Source organism: Equus przewalskii, chromosome 4, assembly GCF_037783145.1.
Source record: "Equus przewalskii isolate Varuska chromosome 4, EquPr2, whole genome shotgun sequence".
Taxonomy (NCBI): Eukaryota; Metazoa; Chordata; class Mammalia; order Perissodactyla; family Equidae; genus Equus; species Equus przewalskii.
The window spans coordinates 103,268,791-103,288,872 of NC_091834.1; the positions used below are offsets into that span (position 1 = coordinate 103,268,791).

The 20,082-nt window shown below is 42.7% G+C and overlaps 1 protein-coding gene across 1 annotated transcript in view; it reads right to left on the minus strand.

Moving 5' to 3' along the window:
• XRCC2 (X-ray repair cross complementing 2) overlaps positions 1–19,407 on the minus strand; it is a 33,480-nt gene extending 14,073 nt beyond the window's left edge. The window contains exon 1 of the mRNA XM_070616958.1: positions 19,254–19,407. Coding sequence (XP_070473059.1) covers positions 19,254–19,292 — 39 coding nt within the window. The 5' untranslated portion in view covers positions 19,293–19,407. The remainder of the gene's footprint in view (positions 1–19,253) is intronic.
• Positions 19,408–20,082: the final 675 nt, after the last annotated feature.

Genomic DNA, 20,082 nt, shown 5'->3' on the forward strand with positions numbered 1-20,082 from the left:
ACCAAGGCGTGATGTTAAATCATTCCTGGGTAAAAGATTCTCTCTAAGTGTAAGACAGAAAAGTTCACTGATGCAATTCTATACCCTACATTACAATTAACTTTTAGGAAAACTACTACTAGTCAAGTTTTGGTATAATATCAAAGAAGACTATCCACAATTATCTGAAAAGATCTTAAAAAAGTCTTTCCTTTTCCAACTATATAAGAGGCCGGATATTCTTCATACACTTTAACCAGAACAACATACAGTAATAGACTGGATACAGAAGAGAAGGAAACCCAGTTAACTTCTCTTCAGCCAGACATTCAAGAGATTTGCATGGGCTGGCCTGGTGGTGTAGCGATTAAGTTCACGTGCTCTGCTTTGGCAGCCCAGGGTTTCACAGGTTTGGATCCTGGGTGTGGACCTACACACCACTCATCAAGCCATGCTGTGGTGGCGTCCCACATATAAAACAGAGGAAGATTAGCACAGATGTTAGCTCAGCAACCATCTTTCTCAAGCAAAAAGAGGAAGATTGCTTGAGGAATCTCTCTTTGAAGAAGACTGGCAACAGACGTTAGCTCAAGGCCAATCTTCTTCACACACAAAAAAGAGAGAGATTTGCAAATATGTAAAACAGTGTCACTCCTCACTATTACATTTTTTGTTTAGGAAAATACAGCTATTTTTCAAAAAAGTTATTTGTGATAATATTCAACAAGTTTACTACTGTCACTTGTACATGAATGTAAATATTTTAAATTTTACATTTCTCAGTTTCATTGACGGATACAACTCATATAAACAAAAGCTCTTTTGGTGATGGATGTTAATTAGATTTATTGTGGTGATCATTTTACAATATATACAAATATCAAATCATTATGTTGCACATCTGAAGCTGATATAATATCAATTATACCTCAATTAAAAAAAGCTCTCTGGAATCCTCAATAATTTTTACATATGTAATGCAGTCCTAAGACCAAAAAGAATGAGAACTACTGAGTTACAAGATTGAAAGTCCAGCTTAAAGGAGAAGACAGAGACTTCCATGGCCAAGATGGAACATATGAAATGACTATAAAATGTTTTCAAAAGCATGTACACAAATGACTAACGTCCTCATCAGAATGACTAACTTGGGAAGTTACTCCAATTGTTTACTCTGTCATTGCTCAAAATATTTTAGAACCCTCCCTCTGAGACTTCCTTGTAAGATAGTATACAAGAAAGTATTATCATTTTATTGACATGACTCTTGGACAAAGATGGTATTACTCCTCGTACCAAACTGGCTGACTTAGCCAAGTTGCATCTGACTTTCCATTGTTCTTAAAAAATCAAATTCTTGGGAGGAGATCCAAGATGGCGGCATGAGTAGTCTTCTTTGTCTCTCCCCCTTCGAATCTACAACTAATTGGACATTCATCGCTTAACAAAGGATATCCATATAGCATCTCAGGACGCCTAAGAGATCCACGTTGCTATACATCGGAAGGCGGACGGACTTCCCTCCGGGAGGAGGTGGAGATAGGTGAAAACTCTCTGACCCTGACCCGCGAACAGCCTAGTACCTGCAAGCAGCTTTCTTCCAGCAGATGCCCCCAGAACATCGCCACACACCACGGGCAGGAGGGAGCGCACACCAGAGGAGCGACGGTGGAAACAGGTGACCAGAGCCCTACCTAAGCCCCCCGCAATTACACCTAAGGCCAGAGGGAAGCTCCAGAGTTACACACCGGAGGTGGTGGGGAAAAGCCCTACCCGCCATTAGCGGAGAGGCTCCACCCAGCATCCACAACGCCGGGAGGCTCCCAGAGAGAATCTCCAACGGGGCAGCACGCGCCAGCTGTCGCCGTCGGTCTCACAGACTGCGGCTGTCGCCCAATCCAGGCTCGGGACTACCGGAGATCTCCTGGGAGAGGACTGGGGCTGGGTGGAGCTCCAGCGGCCGGCTCCGCAGCCTAGGGGTGAAACTCCAGAGTTCCGTCCGGGCAGCAGGCAAAGTCTCTACCTGCCATTAGCGGAGAGGCTCCGCCCAGCATCCACACGCTGGGAGGCTCCCGGAGAGAATCCCAAACGGGGCAGCAGCCTGCCAGCTGCCGCCGCTGGCCCCACTGACTGCAGCTATTGCCTGGTCTGCACCCGGGGCTCCTGGAGATCTCCTGGGAGAGGTCTGGGGCTGGGTGGAGTTCTGGCAGCCGGCACTGCGGCCCAGGCGGAAACTCTGGGCTTCCATCCTGGCAGCAGGCATAGCCTCTACCCGCAAATAGCAGAGAGGCACCGCCCAGCACCCACAACGCCGGGAGGGTCCCGAAGAGGAGAATCCCAGGCAGGGCAGCAGTCAGCCAGCTGCCACTGAACTCAAGGTCTCCGGCTATCCCCCAGACAGGACAAGAGGCTCCCCAAGATCCTGGGGGAGAGGACTGGGGCTGGGTGGAGTTCCAGCGACCCGGCTCCATGGCCCAGGGGGAAACTCTACAGTCTCATAGCAGCCTCAGCGAAAGCCTCTGCACAGCACTAGTAGAGACCACCCACCCAGCAACCACAAGGCTGGAAGACCCTGGGACAAAAGCAGCATAGCTAGGTGAGCTAACCACAGACTGTAGAAGATGCCAATAGCTCTGCTGTGACCCATAGTGGACAAATGAGATTTTGTGGGTGCCGACAGTGACAGAGCTGCAAATATAAGTGATCCTGCCCCTGGCCACTGGGAAAGCCCATAACATTGCCGCAGACCCTAAGGAGGGAGCACGTCTAGGTGGTCTGCAACAGTAGGCATCAGCAGCCTGAAGTCCCCCCGTGACGGCCCCCACAGATGAAGAGGGAACCCACAGGACCACTGTGACTAGGAGGAGGGGCCCAGGCCCAGTTAGCAACAGCTGATAGGGTTCCTGGTTGGTGCAGTATAAACCCTCGTTCCCCTGCCACACCAGTGGAAACAAGTGGAAGCAGTAACTGAACTCTATCTCTATGTGGAGGCACAAATCTACACCATCAAGCAATATGAAAAAATATAATAAATCTCCAGAACAGAAGGAAAATGACAAATACACAGAAAACAATCCCAAAGACAATGAAATATAGAACCTAAATGATGACGACTTCAAAACAGCCATCATTAAAAAACTCAGTGAGCTAAAAGAGAATTCAGATAGACAACTCAACGAGTTCAGGAGCTATGTCACAAAAGAGTTCGATACTATAAAGAAGAACCAAACAGAAATACTGGAAATGAAGAACACAATAAAGGAGATTAAGAAATATCTAGACGCACTGAACAGTAGGGCCGATAACATGGAGGAAAGAATTAGCAATTTGGAAGATAGGAATATAGAAATGCTGCAGGCAGAGGAGGAGAGAGAACTAAGACTAAAAAGAAATGAAGAAACTCGCTGAGAATTATGTGACGCAATTAGGAGATGCAATGTAAGGATTATAGGTATACCAGAGGGAGAAGAGAAGGAGAAAGGGGCAGAAAGCCTATTCAAAGAAATAATGGCTGAGAACTTCCCAAATCTGGTGAGAGAGATGGATCTTCAGGTGACAGAAGCCAACAGATCTCCAAACTTTATCAATGCAAGAAGACCAACCACAAGGCATATAGTAGTGAAGCTAGCAAAAGTCAATGACAAGGACAAAATACTAAGGGCAGCCAGGCAGAAGAAATTAACCTACAAAGGAACCACCATCAGGCTATTAGCAGATTTCTCAGCAGAAACTTTACAGGCTAGAAGAGAGTGGAATGATATATTCAAAAATCTGAAGGACAAAAACCTGCAGCCGAGAATTCTCTACCCAGCGAAAATATCCTTCAAATACGATGGAGAAATAAAAACTTTCCCAGATAAACAAAAATTAAGGGAGTTCATTGCCACAAAACCTCCTCTTCAAGAAATGCTCAGGAAAACCCTCATTCCTGAAAAATCAAAAAAAGGAAAGGGGCTACAAAACCAAGAGCAAAGGAGATAAGTAGAAGGACAACAACAGAGAGTAGCAGCTCTCCATCAGAACAGACTAAACCATGGGACGAGAAACAAAGGAAATTGAAGAGAACCGGAACACAAGACATAAAATGGCAATGGTAGGCCCCCACATCTCAATAATCACTCTAAATGTAAATGGATTGAACTCCCCAATCAAAAGACACAGAGTGGCAGGATGGATCAAAGAACAAGACCCAACAATATGCTGCCTCCAGGAAACACATCTCAGCTCCAAAGACAAACACAGACTCAGAGTGAAGGGATGGAATATAATACTCCAAGCTAATAATGAACAAAAGAAAGCAGGTGTCGCTATACTAATATCAGACAAAGTAGACTTCAAAGCAAAACAGATAAAGAAAGACAAAGAGGGACAGCATATAATGATAAAAGGGACTCTCCACCAAGAAGACATAACACTTATGAATATATACGCACCCAACACAGGAGCACCAAAATTTGTAAAGCAACTCTTAACAGAACTAAAAGAAGACATCAACAACAATACAATAATAGTAGGGGACCTCAACACCCCATTAACACCAATAGATAGAACATCCAGACAGAAAATCAACAAGGAAATTATAGAATTAAATGAAAAATTACACCAGATGGACTTAATAGATATATATAGAACACTTCATCCAAAAACAGCAGGTTACACATTCTTCTCAAGTGTGCATGGAACATTCCCAAGGATAGACCATATTTTGGGAAACAAAGCAAACATCAATAAATACAAGAGAGTTGAAATAATATCAAGCATTTTTTCTGATCATAATACTATGAAACAAGAAATCAACTACAAGAATAAAGCAGAGAAAGGTGCAAAAATGTGGAGACTAAACAACGCGCTACTGAACAAACAATGGATTATTGAAGAAATTAAAGAAGAAATCAAATATTATCTGGAGACAAATGAAAATGAGAACATGTCATACTAAATCATTTGGGATACAGCAAAAGCAGTCCTAAGAGGGAAATTCATTGCAATACGGGCTCACCTCACTAAACAAGAAAAAGCTCACATAAGCAACCTCAAAAGACACCTAACAGAATTAGAAAAAGAAGAACAAAGCCCAGAGTCAGTAGAAGGAGGGAAATAATAAAAAAAAGAGCAGAAATAAATGATATTGAAATGAAAAAGACAGTAGAAAGGATCAATGAAACAAAGAGTTGGTTCTTCGAAAAAATTAACAAAATCAACAAACCCTTAGCCAGACTCACCAAGAAAAGAAGAGAGAAATCTCAAATAAATAAAATTAGGAATGAGAGAGGAGAAATCACAACAGATACCAAAGAAACACAAGGGATCATAAGAGAATACTATGAAAAACTATATGCCAACAAATCTTACAACCTAGAAGAAATGGACAAATTCCTGGACTCTTACAACCTCCCCAAACTGAATCTGGAAGAAATGGATAATCTGAATAGGCCAATCACAAGTAAAGAAATAGAAACAGTGATCAAAAACCTCCCCAGAAATAAGAGTCCAGGACCAGACGGCTTCTCTGGAGAATTCTACCAAACATTCAACGAAGATTTAGTACCTATCCTTCTCAAACTATTCCAGAAAACTGAGGAAGATGGAGTACTCCCTAACACATTCTATGAAGCCAACATCACTCTGATCCCCAAACCTGACAAGGACAATACAAAGAAGGAGAACTACAGGCCGATATCACTGATGAACATAGATGCAAAAATCCTCAACAAAATTCTGGCAAACTGAATACAGCAATGCATCAAAAAAGATTATATACCATGATCAAGTGGGATTTATACCAGGGACACAGGGATGGTTCAACATCCACAAGTCAATCAACGTGATACACTACATTAACAAAATGAGAAACAAAAACCACATGATCATCTCAATAGATGCAGAGAAAGCATTTGACAAGATCCAACATCCATTTATGATAAAAACCCTCAATAAAATGGGTATAGAAGGAAAGTACCTCAACATAATAAAGGCCATATATGACAAACCCACAGCCAACATCATACTCAACAGACAAAAACTGAAAGCCATCCCTCTGAGGACAGGAACAAGACAAGAGTGCCCACTTTCACCACTCCTATTCAACATAGTACTGGAGGTGTTGGCCAGAGCAATTCGGCAGGAAAAAGAAATAAAAGCAATCCAAATAGGCAATGAAGAAGTAAAACTCTCGCTGTTTGCAGACGACATGATCTTATATATAGAAAACCCCAAAGAATCCATAGGAAAACTATTAGAAACAATCAACAGCTACAGCAAAGTTGCAGGGTATAAAATCAACATACATAAATCAGTAGCATTTCTATATGCTAACAATGAACTAACAGAAAAAGAACTCAAGAACTCAATCCCATTCACAATCGCAACGAAAAGAATAAAATACCTTGGGATAAATTTAACCAAGGAAGTGAAAGATTTATACAATGAAAACTACAAGACTTTCATGAAAGAAGTTGACGACAACATAAAGAGATGGAAAGACATTCCACGCACATCGATTGGAAGAATAAACATAGCTAAAATGTCCATACTACCTAAAGCAATCTACAGATTCAAGGCTATCCCAATCAGAATCCCAAGGACATTCTTTACAGAAATTGAACAAAGATTCCTAAAATTCATATGGGGCAACAAAAGACCGCAAATTGCTAAAGCAATCCTGAGTAAGAAAAACAAAGCCGGAGGCATCACAATCCCTGATTTCAAAACATACTACAAAGCTACAGTGATCAAAACAGCATGGTACTGGTACAAAAACAGGTGCAAAGATAAATGGAACAGAATTGAAAGCCCAGAGATAAAACCACACATCTATGGACAGCTAATCTTTGACAAAGGAGCTGAGGGCATACAATGGAGAAAAGAAAGTCTCTTCAACAAATGGTGCTGGGAAAACTAGACAGCCACATGTAAAAGAATGAAAATTGACCATTCTTTTTCACCATTCACAAAAATAAACTCAAAAATGGATCAAAGACCTAAAGATTAGGCCTGAAACAATAAGTCTTCTAGAAGAGAATATAGGCAGTACACTCTTTGACATCAGTTTCAAAAGAATCTTTTCGGACACTATAACTCCTCAGTTGAGGGAAACAATAGAAAGAATAAATAAATGGGACTTCATCAGACTAAAGAGCTTCTTCAAGGCAAGGGAAAACAGATTGAAACAAAAAAACAGCCCACTAATTGGGAAAAAATATTTACAAGCTACTTATCTGACAAAGGGTTAATCTCCATAATATACAAAGAACTCACACAGCTTAACAACAAAAAAAACAAACAACCTGATCAAAAAATGGGCAGAGGACATGAACAGACATTTCTCCAAAGAAGATATAAGTATGGCCAATAGACACATGAAAAGATGTTCATCATTACTAACCATCAGGGAAATGCAAATCAAAACTACACTAAGATATCACCTTACACCCGTTAGATTGGCAAAAACATCCAAAACCAAGAGCGACAAATGCTGGACAGGTTGTGGAGAAAAAGGAACCCTCACACACTGTTGGTGGGAATGCAAACTAGTGCAGCCACTATGGAAAACAGTATGGAGATTTCTCAAAAAGTTAAAAATAGAAATACCCTATGACCCAGCCATCCCACTACTGGGTATCTATCCTAAGAACCTGAAATCAGCAATCCCAAGAGTCGCATGCACCCCTATGTTCATTGCAGCATTATTTACAATAGCTAAGACGTGGAACCAACCTAAATGCCCAGAAACTGATGATTGGATAAAGAAGATGTGGTATATATACACAATGGAATACTACTCAGCCATAAAAAAGGAAAAATTGTTCCATTCGCATCAACATGGATGGACCTTGAGGGTATTATGTTAAGCGAAATAAGCCAGACAAAGAAAGACGAACTCTATATGATTCCACTTATAGGTGGAAGTTAACATATAGACAAGGAGAACTGATCAGTGGTTACTAGGGAAAAGGGGGGGTGGGGGAGGGCACAAAGGGGGAAGTGGGGTACCCACAACATGACTAACAATAACGTACAAATGAAATCTCACAAGGTTGTAATCTATCATAATCTTAATAAAAAAACATCAAATTCTTTTTCAAAGGACAAAAACTTCCCACATTGAGAATATTCAAAATAATGTTTCGTAAGGCCAGAAGCAGAGTGTACTGAGGCCAGAGCGATTGAAAGTACCACCCAGAACTTGGAAATAGATTTACCCTTGGACGTAACCTTACAAAATCACGGATAATATCAACATCTTACAGAAGTCACTTTATGAGACAAGATCTCTTCCAAACCCAAGTAGAAAACACCCTGAAAATCTGACAAATGTGATTGACTCTTATAGAAATTAAAATAAATGATGTTTCCAGATTTGAGGAATGAGTTGAGAGAAGCAAGGAATAGTCAATCTGGAGTTTCAGAAGGGCAAAGAAGAGTTTAAGTGTTCAGGGTAAAGGGAACCCAAATAACTTCTGCTTGACATGACCATTTCATCCTTTTAGTGAAGATTCACATATGAGGCAATCAGAGTTTGGTGATGGTAACCATTGAGATAATTCAACTGTTTCTCTTGATTCTCTAAGCAACCTTTCTGAGACTGAATTTCCTAACTGGGAAAGAAGACACAGTGGGCAACATAATTTTAGTCTATTTGACAGCTTCACTAATACTGTAAATTAACAGATTTGGCATTTGGCTTGTAAATCAGTACCCACTAGATTTTTTCTTTAAAGACTGGCACCTGAGCTAACATCTGTTGCCAATTTTCTTTTTTTTTCCCCTCTTCTCCCCAAAGCCCCCCAGTACATAGTCGTATATTCTAATTGTGGGTCCTTCTAGTTGTGCTACGTGGGATGTTGCCTCAGCATGGCTTGATGAGCGGTGCCAAGTCTGCGCCCAGGGTCCGAACTGGCGAAACCCTGGGCTGCTGAAGCAGAGCATGCAAACTTAATCACTTGGCCACAGGGTCGGCCCCTGCTAGATTTTATGATCATAAAAATAGCTACTATTTGTGCCTACTGTGGTATCAGCAGTACATAACTTATATACATTATTTCTTTTAATTGTTACATTAACTCTGTTATTATTCTACTTTTTAAGATGAAAAGACTAGTAGACTCAGTATCACTGAGTCTGATAAAATCTGAGTGCAAGGAGGAAATAGAGTTTTTGGATCTACTAAGCTAAAGATCAAACCAATCTGGCCTTTTTCGACCATTGCTTTTAGTATTCCCTCTAACAGCAACAAGCAGCCCCAAATGTTTTCAATAGCAGCATCTTTACTGGACCAAGTATACAGATAATACTCACACAGATATTCGTTAATCAACATTCAGGCAAGTCAAGCGTGTTCCAGGAACTGAGTGAGGTGCTAGGGATATACATATGTAGCAGACAAAGTTCCTGGCCTCTAAGAATTTAATGAGGGGGAGTCACAAGGTTTAAAAAGTGCAATAAAGTACTGTAGGGGCTATAATACAAATACACACGGGGCGCTGTGAAGGCATAAAATGTGGATGGTCGATTCTAATCCCTGTGACAGGCATATTTAATTTTGAATGAGAGACCTAGCACATAGTCTTCTCAGATACATACAGAATGTGCACTGATAGAGCAATGCTTTTTTCCTTTTTACCTGGCACGCCCTTTCCCTATTCTCGTAATCAAAATCCCTAAGGCCTAGATTATTGAACGATGGAAAATTCTACACATTCTTCAGGGTCACTTCCTTTCATGAAGCTATTACTATCCATAAGAACACAGTACCAGCCCGTCTCCCACGTCGATGTTCAAGATTAAACGGAAACGGATCTAGACTAGCTTGCCACCAATTCCAAAATCTTTACATTTGGCAGGAACTTGGTAGCTGCCTGTTAAATTGAAGGTAAACAGCATAGGTAGGTAGAATCGGGGGAAAGAAGGAGAGTAGAAAAAACCTCAAACTATTTAGATTTTCATATGTTTGGACAATCTATGCAAACTTCTACTAAACAAAAGTCCATGAGTATTCTTATGGCTATCATCAAAGTTCTTTTTTTTTAAAGATTTTATTTATTTTTTATTTTTCCTTCTCCCCAAAGCCCCCCAGTACATAGTTGTATATTTTAGTTGTGAGTCCTTCTAGTTGTGGCATGTGGGATGCTGCCTCCATGTGGCCTGATGAGTGGTGCCATGACCCCCCAGGATCTGAACTGGCGAAACCCTAGGTCGAGGTGGTGGAGTGCCGAACTTAGCCACTCGGCCACGGGCCCGCCCCCTAAGTTCTTAATACTCACTAACAAAAGTTCATTTTAGAGGCAATCATATACCTTCAATAGCTGTTAAGTAGAATACATATGCTATCGATGTTTTTAAACACTGATTTAGTAAGTTATAAGAGTTCACACTAGAGCAGGAAGGAGTGCTTAAAAACCAAATTCATCAGCAATGAATGATATTAAGGCAAACGGGGACGTGAGACTCATTTGGATAAAGGCTGATTTCCCCTGACTTCTGTGAGTAAATCTGTCTACAGATGGACCCAACAGCAAGGTTTCAAACCGGTAAGTACAAAAGGCTACCTAGAGCAGCCAACGTTCTAAGCCAAATATTGCCCCTGTCCTCTAACAGGCTGGATTTCTACTCACAAACGTACACTGCTTAGTAGTTTTCCTACTGATAGAGAAAATTCACTCCAGGCAAAAACGTGTATAACTACAACGCTGGAACGAGCAGAATGGCAAGAGACTGCAGCAGCTGTGTTAGGGCCAACGCAAAATCTGGCCCTTCTCATGGCAGTCCCTCAAGTTAGAGAAGTTCTTCTTCACATCTGACATTAGGCTCCCCTGCCACTGTGAAAATTCAGTAGCCTTTCAGGGCGGAGTACTAGGCCTGGCTCTTCCATAAAGCTTTTGTCTAAATTATACAGAAAAGTCAACTGTTATCCAAATGTTATATGGTTAAATTCCATTGTTTCCAAGTATATTCCCTGAGGAGTTGCTGCTTTTATAATGTTTTTTAAAGCAATAATCCTATAAGAGGAAAGGAAAAATAGATAAATATATAAAGTCAAGCAAAAACTCCTATATATATGTGACTATTTAAGCAGCATTAATTTCTAGCAGAATTCGTAAGGACTAAATTTTAAATTATAAAATCCAACAAATTAGTAATTCCATTAAATGCATAATTAAGATTTCATTAGGAAGTTATATCACTGTGCTTCAAAATTTCATCTAGACAGAAAAATCGACTATGTATATGCAAGCTCCCAGAAAGAGACAGTAAAGCACAGAACCTAAACCGCAGGGGCTTAATGTTGGCGGAATGCTCATTCCCCCCTCGTGTGTGAGGAGAAACACTTCTGGTGTATTCTCGCATCCTCTCGTGCTCTCTTCCCCAGGGAAGGAGAGATTTTTCTAATGGGTTATTTTAAGAGGGGGAACTACACACGCACTGATCAGCCCCTTTCTCTCTGCTGACAGCTTGCCTGCAGGAAGCACACATTCTGCTGGGTTCCGAGACTTTAGTACAAGCAGCATTTAGAAATGAGCCTTTGGCAACATAAAGTTCACTGATAACCTTGATGAGAACACTTTTCGTGGAACAGTGGAGACAGATGTCAGACTGCAGCGGCCTAAAGAGTGAATGGGAGACAAGGAAGGACAGGCACAGTGTACAAACACCTCTTTTCTCTGCTAAGGAGTAAGCGAATGGGGCTGATTAAGGGTTTGTATTTGTTTTGTTTTTAGTGTTTTATGCTGGGGTACTGAGGGAAATGATTGGTAGAAAAGACTGAAGATGCACAAAAGAGAGAAATATGACCACAGGAGTGTGAATATCTGCAGGAGTGACGTCCCTGAGGAAGAGGAATGGGATGGATGGAATCCACATCACAAGAAGTTGCCCTTCCTTAGAAGCAAAAATATTTATTCTATTTTACAGGAGGGAATTCAGAGAAAATCAGTACATATATTATTATCAGTACAGACAATGAAAAAGCAGGAGTTGCTATATTAATATTCAATTAAAGTAGACTTCAGGGGCTGGCCCCGCAGCCGAGTGGTTTAGTTTGTGCACTCCACTTTGGCGGCCTGGGATTTTGTCGGTTCGGATCCTGGGCATGGACATGGCACTGCTCATCAGGCAATGCTGAGGTGGCGTCTCACATGCCACAACTAGAAGGACCTACAACTAGAATATACAACTATGTACTGGGGGGCTTCGGGGAGAAGTAGGAAAAAAAAATAAAGATTGGCAACAGATGTTAGCTCAGGTGCCAATCTTTAAGAAAGTAGACTTCAGGGGCCGGCCCGGTGGCGCAGCGGTTAGGTTCGCACGTTCCGCTTCTCGGCGGCCCGGGGTTCGCTGGTTCGGATCCAGGGTGCGGACATGGCACTGCTTGGCAGCCATGCTGTGGTAGGCGTCCCACGTATAAACTAGAGGAAGATGGGCATGGATGTTAGCTCAGAGCCAGGCTTCCTCAGCAAAAAGAGGAGGACTGGCAGTAGTTAGCTGAGGGCTAATCTTCCTCCAAAAAAAAAAAAAAGAAAAAAAGAAAGTAGACTTCAGGGGCCAGCCCAGTGGCACAGCAGTTAAGTGCGCACATTCCACTTCTTGGCGGCCTGGGGTTTGCCGGTTCGGATCCTGGGTGCGGACATGGCACCACTTGGTAAAAGCCATGCTGTGGTAGGCATCCCACGTATAACATAGAGGAAGATGGGCATGGATGTTAGCTCAGGGCCAGTCTTCCCCAGCAAAAAGAGGAGGATTGGCAGTAGTTAGCTCAGGGCTAATCTTCCTCAAAAAAAAAAAAAAAGAAAGAAAGAAAGTAGACTTCAGAGCAAAGAAAATTACTAGAGACATTACATAAGGATAAAAGGATCAATCCAACACGAAGACATATGATTCTAAACGTGTACATATCAAACAGAGCCTCAAAATACATGAAGCAAAACTAACACTGCTGAAAGGAGAAACAGACAAATCCAACCCATAGCTGGGACTTTAACACCCACCTCTCAGCAACTGATACACTAGACAGAAAATCATAAGGATACAGAAGAGGTGAACAACACAACCTACAGGATCTAATTGACACATATGGACATTCCACCCAACAATAGCAGAATATACATTTTTTAAAAGTGGCTATGGAACATTTATCAAGACAGATCATGGGGCCAGCCCAGTGGCCGAGTGGTGAAGTTCATGTGCTCTGCTTCAGCAGCCCAGGGTTTTGCCAGTTCGATTCCTGGGTGTAGAAATGGCACTGCTCATCAAGCCATGCTGAGGCGGCGTCCCACATGTCACAACTGGAAGGACCCATAAATAAAAATACACAACTATGTACCAGGGGGCTTTGAGGAGAAAAAGGAAAAAAAGTAAAATCTTTACAAAAAAAAAAAAGATCACATCCTGGGCCATAAAACAAACCTCAACACATTTAAAAGAACTGAAATCAGAGTATGATCTCTGACAATAATGGAAACAAACTAGAAACCATAACAGAAAGACAACAGGAAAAAATGAGGGAGTTCTTGTCACATTTCTTGGGGCTGGCCCCGTGGCCAAGTGGTTAAGCCCGTGCTCTCTGCTTCGGCGGCCCAGGGTTTCACCAGTTCAGATCCTGGGCGCGGACATGGCACCACTCATCAGGCCATGTTGAGGCGGCGTCCCACGTGCCACAACTAGAAGGACCCACAACTAAAATATACAACTATATACTGGGGGGACTTGGAGAGAAAAAGCAGAAAAACAATTTCTTCTTTTCTCAATGACATATGAGGCAAAGTGGAAAGAGCGGAGAAAAGAGGAGGAAGGTATGAAATCCATCCACTAAACAATTAATGAGTGCCTACTGTGGGCTAAATCTTGTTCTAGGCACTGGGACTAAAGGAGAAAACCCAAAAGACAACAAAGTCTGCTCTCTTGACCCCTTAAATGGCAGAGTAGGAGGCGGGGAGGAAGACAACACATAAACAATATAAAATGTCAGGTGTGATAAGTGTTAAGAATAAACAGACTAAAGGAGAGAATTAACAGTAGGAAGGACTGCCTTAGACTGGGTGATCAGGAAAAGCTTCCAAGTTGACCTGTGAGCAGAAACCTGCAGCAAGTGAGGAAGTGAGCCCTGTGAATTTCTGAGGGCACAGCAATGCAGGCAGAGTGGACAGGAAATGCAAAAGGCTGTGAGACTGAAGAAGAGTAAGTGAGGGAGAGTAGGAGAGGAGACCAGAGTATGGGTGGGGCTGAAAGGCAAATCATGTAGAAGTGCAAATCATGCATCATTGCAGGAAATAAGAACTCTAGATTTTATTATAAATGATACAAGAGCCTCTGGAAAGCTTTCAGCAGTGCGGTCTCCTTATTTATTTATTTATTGAAGATTAGCCTTGAGCTAACATCTGCCGCCAATCCTCTTTTTGCTGAGGAAGCCTGGCTCTGAGCTAACATCTGTGCCCATCTTCCTCTACTTTATATGTGGGACACCTGCCACAGCATGGCTTGCTAAGTCGTGTGTAGGTCCGTACCCGGGATCTGAACCAGCGAACCCCAAGCTGCCAAAGCAGAACATGTGAACTTAAGCACTAGCCACTGGGCTGGCCCCTCTCCTTATGTTTGAAATGGATCACCCTGGTTACCATGTGGAACATACACCAGGGTAAGTACGCGTGGAAAGGGTGGGAGCAGAGATCAGTTAGGAGGCTATTGCAATAAAGGAGGTGACAGCAACTAGGAACAAGAATGGCTGCGATAAAGACAGTCAAATGTGGGCAAATTCCTGATATATACTGAGGGCACAGCAGACAGAATTTGCTAATGAATTGAATGTGGGTTGACAGGAGAGAAAAAGAGGATTCAAGAATGACTCCAAGGTTTTTGGCTTGGGAACAAGTAGAACAAAGTTGCCATTTAACAAGATAGGGAAGACCTGGGAGGAAGGTTGGGGTATGGGTGTGCACGTGTGGTGGTAAATCAAGACTTCAGTTTCATATTCATAATAGTCAAGACGTGGAAGGAAGCCAATTGCCCATCAACAGATGAGTGGGTAAAGAACATGTGGTATATACACACAATGGAATATTACTCAGCCATAAAAAAGACAAAATCGCACTATTTCCAATAAAATGGATGGCCCTTGAGGGTATTATGCTAAGCGAAGTAAGTCAGACTGAGAGAGACAAATACTGTATGATTTCACTCATACGTGGAAGATAAACACACAAAGAGAACAGATTAGTGGCTACCAGAGAAGGGGGTGGGAGGAGGCCAAAAGGGGTAAAGGAGTATGTATAGTGATGGATAAAAACTAGACTATTGGTGGAGAACATGCAGTCTATACAGAAACTGAAATTTAATAACACACATCTTAAATTTACACAATGTTATAAGCCAATATGACCTTAATGAAATAATAATTAAAAAAAATTTTTTTAAAGCAATAGACTAGAGGAAACAACCCAAATGTCCCCCAACTGATGAATGGATAAATAAAATGTGGTAAATGCAAAAAAAAGAGAATAGTGAGTGAACACCAGTAAACCTTTGCCTAGATTCATCTATTGCTAACACTTGGCCAAATTTTTCTTTTGCTAAGCCACTTCCTCTCAAATATTTTATATCTCCTAAGAAAAAAGGTATCCTCCTGCACAAGTACATTACTACAATTATCACACTCATAAACTTAAGATTGATAAATACAATACTCTTCTTTAATACATACTCTTTCTTATATTTTCCCCGGATCTGGGATTCAACCAACAATGAACATGTTAAGTTTGAGATGCCTAGTAAACATCCACATGGATATGTCAAGGAGATAATGGAACAAACGTGTATGGAACTTAGGAGTAAGGTCGGATTTGATGACAGATGTTTTGCAGTGAGAAAGGGAACTAATTACTAGGCAGATCTAGTTGGTCTGGGAGTCCATCCGAGGTTGATGGTTAGAAATTTAAAATGAAACGTCAGCCTAGTGGTGATTTTCCCCAGCAATATTCAGCCGAGTGGGTAGAGACAGCAAAAGCAGACAGCTGGCTGAAGCACGGTTAGGAGAGCAGGTCAGAGGTGTGAAGAGGCAAGGAAGCTGATGGTATCTATAATGGAGGAATGGTAATGATGGAGCGCTGATTCCATTCTGGGTAAGAAGCAAAGCAAAGATGGAGGGAATAAGTGCTGTTCTAAAAGTCTGCGATTACACAAAACCAAAATATTATTATTCAATAAATATTAAATATTTGTCTCATTTAATATTTGCTTCTGGCAAAAAGGCCACTCTACTCTTTTCTTCAAAGAAAAGAAAACCAGTCATTATTATCTATAAATACTTATCAAGTGTTGACTATGCAGCGACTACAGAGCTTAGTGAAAGGAGTCTCTCAGACCCCCTCCTAGAGGCAGAGCTGAAGGGGAACTGAGAAATCAGAGTCTACACCCTCCTTTTACAAAGGTAGAAGCCACGTTGTAAGAACTTATCCAAAATCACAAAGCTTGTTCTTGGCAGAGCCAAGACTGGAACCAAGGTCTTCAAACTTCTCACCCAGCATTCTCCATCTCAGCCTCCAAAATTATGACATTAGAGAACTTCTGGAAGAACGTACAAAAAAAATTCACCTTGGGAAATGATAATGGGGGAGGGGTTCCTAGTTTTTACTTCAGCACTTCTGGAATTTTCGATCACCAGCATGTACTACTTTAATAATAAATAGGACTAATTAATTAAAGAAAAAAGCAAACAGTATGTTCTACCTGGCAACCCAAACTGAACAAGACACTTTCTATTTTTTATCCATTCATTATTTTAAAACTCAAGGCATACCAGCATTTTTGAGAAAATGTATAATAAACTAGTATTTAACAACTATATGCAAACGAAGCCATTTTGTGGATGATACCAAAATATTGCCAAAATCACTTGAATCTAGCGGCCGCCCTGTGGCCGAGTGGTTAAGTTCGAGAGCTCCACTTTCGCAGCCCAGGGTTTCACAGGTTTGGATCCTGGGCGCGGACACGGCACCACTCGTCAGGGCACGCTGAGGCGGCGTCCCACATGCCACAACTAGAAGGACCCACAACTAAGATATATAACTATGTACTGGGGGGTAATGGGGAGAAAAAGGAAAAAAAAATCAAACCTTTAAAAAAACAATCACTTCAATCTTTTCTAATCTTCAGAGGGATATAAAAGTAAAAATGCCATTGCTACTGTGCAAAACCAAGGTAAAAATCAGATTATCCTCTCGTCAATTGTATTCAAATGCTTGTCTTCTCTAAACCAAGGGCTTACTTGCTCTCACCTACCACAAACTACAGCCCTTCAATCTGTTAGAATATTCTTTGCAACTTGGTTTTCTTGGAAGAACCTGTATAAAATGTCTTCTCCCCACTCACAAGATGTGGGAAAGCTTAGCTATTTTATATGGTGGGAATTCTAGTGAATTACAATTTTAAAGCAGCTTATTTCAGTTTCCGGGGATAGCTTGTGACTTCAGGTATCCTCCTCAACACAATACCTCGAAGTAGAACCCACAAAGTAGACTAATGTGTGAAGAAAGAAAACACCATCCAAACAAATTAAGCAATGGCCATACAGTGCCCAGCACTTAAGGGCAGAGAGGCTCGCTTAGCCGGTTTTGTTAACAAAAAGGAAAAGGATAAAGAAGCACCAGTTGCCCAGCTCGCTACTCTTCCCCCTCCACCCACTGCACTCTGAAGTAACCTGAGCGAGGCAATCTGGCTTAGGATCTCCAGACAGGCATGGCAGGCAAAGGATGATGCTAAAATCTATTTTTTTTTTTCTTCAGGAAGATTAGCCCTGAGCAAACATCTGCTGCAATCCTCTTTTTTGCTGAGGAAGCCTGGCCTCGAGCTAACATCCATGCCCACCTTCCTCTACTTTATATGTGGGATACCTGCCACAGCATGGCCTCGCCAAGCAGTACCATGTCCACATCCAGGATCAGAACCCACGAGGCCCGAGGCCACCAAAGCAGGCGAACTTAACCACTACGCTACCAGGCTGGCCCTGATGCTAAAATCTTTGTTCAACGATTTGATGGTGCTGGGATCCCATTTTTTGGATGCTAGGCTTGTTCTAACTGCAAAAGTCATCCAAGTAGAAGCTGGGTTTCAAATGATCATTTAAGTAATGTTGTAACTGAAGTAGTTCTTGTACCAAGCAGTGGCTCTACCCTTAAGGAGCAGGGCTTGGCAAACTATGGCCAGCGGGCCAAATCCAAAAGTTTGAAAAATGAAAGCTTTACTGGAACACACCCACGCTCGTTTGTTTACATATCTATGGCTGCCTTCACACCAGGACTGCAGTTGAGTAGGGAGTTGCAACAGAGACCAAACGGCCTGCAAAGCCTCAAAACTGACTATGTGGATCTTTACAGGAACAGTCTGCTGACTCCTGGAGTATTGCTTCTCTCCTCACCTGCATGAAAGACCCTTCATAACCCACCCCGGCCTATTTCTCAGGGCTAACTTCTCCACCCCATTCTCCCACTAGCTTTGTTCCAACTGTACACAACTTCTTGCAGCTCCCCTAAATGAGCCATGCTCTCCACTAAACGCAGAATTTATTTGCCAGGCTCTCTCTCTGCTTTGAGTGCCATCCCCTCCTTGCCAAACCAACGGCAAACGGCCCTTAAAAACTTCAGTTCGGTCATCGTCTCCTCCCAGTTAGTTTTCCAGGACGCCTGTCCCTCTATTGGAGAGCATGATTTATTACACACACTATTCTAAGTTTTAAGTCAGCCTCCCTTCCTCGTTCTTTAACGGCAGAAGTTGTTTCTTACTCCTATTCCTTAACTAGTGACCTGTTGGTTCAGTTCCCAAATAAAGTCTTGCAGGACATGAAACGGCCTGTGTGGCTCTGGAGGTATTTAGGCCGGAATGGTAAAGTGGGATGGAGGGCTTGATGCCACAGGCAGCGACATGTGGACTAGCGGGAGAAGGGGAGGCAACCTACTCAAAGACCCCCGTCCTACAAAGCGTCCACAAGCGCTCCAGGGGGCGAGCCCTCCCCGTTCCCAGCTTCTCTGGCACGGCTTACCACCTCTAACGGCAGCGAGCTTGCGACAGGCGGGACCACAACGCCAGCATTTCGGCCCCGCCTGTGCTCGCGGCAGGTCCTGCACCTACGGGAACAACGTTCTCCGTCTGCGCTCGGAGAGCGCGCGTCAGGCCGCCCACCTCGGAGGGCCCCGGGTCAGCGGGAACGGCCCCGGGCGCAGGGCGTCTGCCCCATGGCGGGGAGCCCCGCCTCCCCTCATCTCCCTCGCTCCCACCCCGGCGGCTCTCACCTCCGTTCCAGACTCAGCCCTATGGAACGCACTACACATCGCCGCGGCGGCTCGGCGCACCAGGAACTCAAGCTTCCCGCCACCAGCGCCGTTAACCGCGGGCGGCGCCGACCCCACAGCCACTCAGACGCGCTGACCCGCTGACCCGGGCGCGAGCATGCGCACTGCGTCCGCCCTCGGCCGGGAGGCGGCGGGCATGCGCAGTAGGGCGTGCGCGCCCACCCCAGCCCCCTCCCGCTCAGGTGACGTCAGACCCCGTCTCCTAGGAGACCGGGAGACGGCTGGGGATTTTATTTTCTTCTCTCTCATAAACTTGCATTTATTTTTATTAGGTAAAAGTGGCAGCATGTACCTACTTCTTTTTTTTTTTTTTAACTATTAACAAAACATTTACTGAGCAAGCAGGCCTTTTTGTACGTTCTTGGGTTAAAAGTCTTTAGCTGCTGTGCATGGTTAATTCTGAAGAAAGGAAAAAAGTACACTAAATTTAAAAGAATTTTACCGAGGCTGCAGACTTATCAAGTTCTTTTCGGCGGTAGAAGAATTCTCTTACTGTTGGTTATGAAGTGTCCATCCATTGAGATAGATAGATCCATAGATGACAGCAAGATAGATGGATACTGAGAATTTACTACATGCCAGACCCTGTGCCAAGTTCTGGGCACACAACAAAGGATAAGAGACATGCCTGAGTGGAGTTTACAACCTATTAAGTCATTTACTGGAATGCGTTTTTTAAAAACTCACTTTCCAACAGCTCTATCTGTTGTTTAATTGGGCAAAACTGTGAGGTTGGCTGTCTCCAGGTTCTCTTTTTTCTTATCCTTAC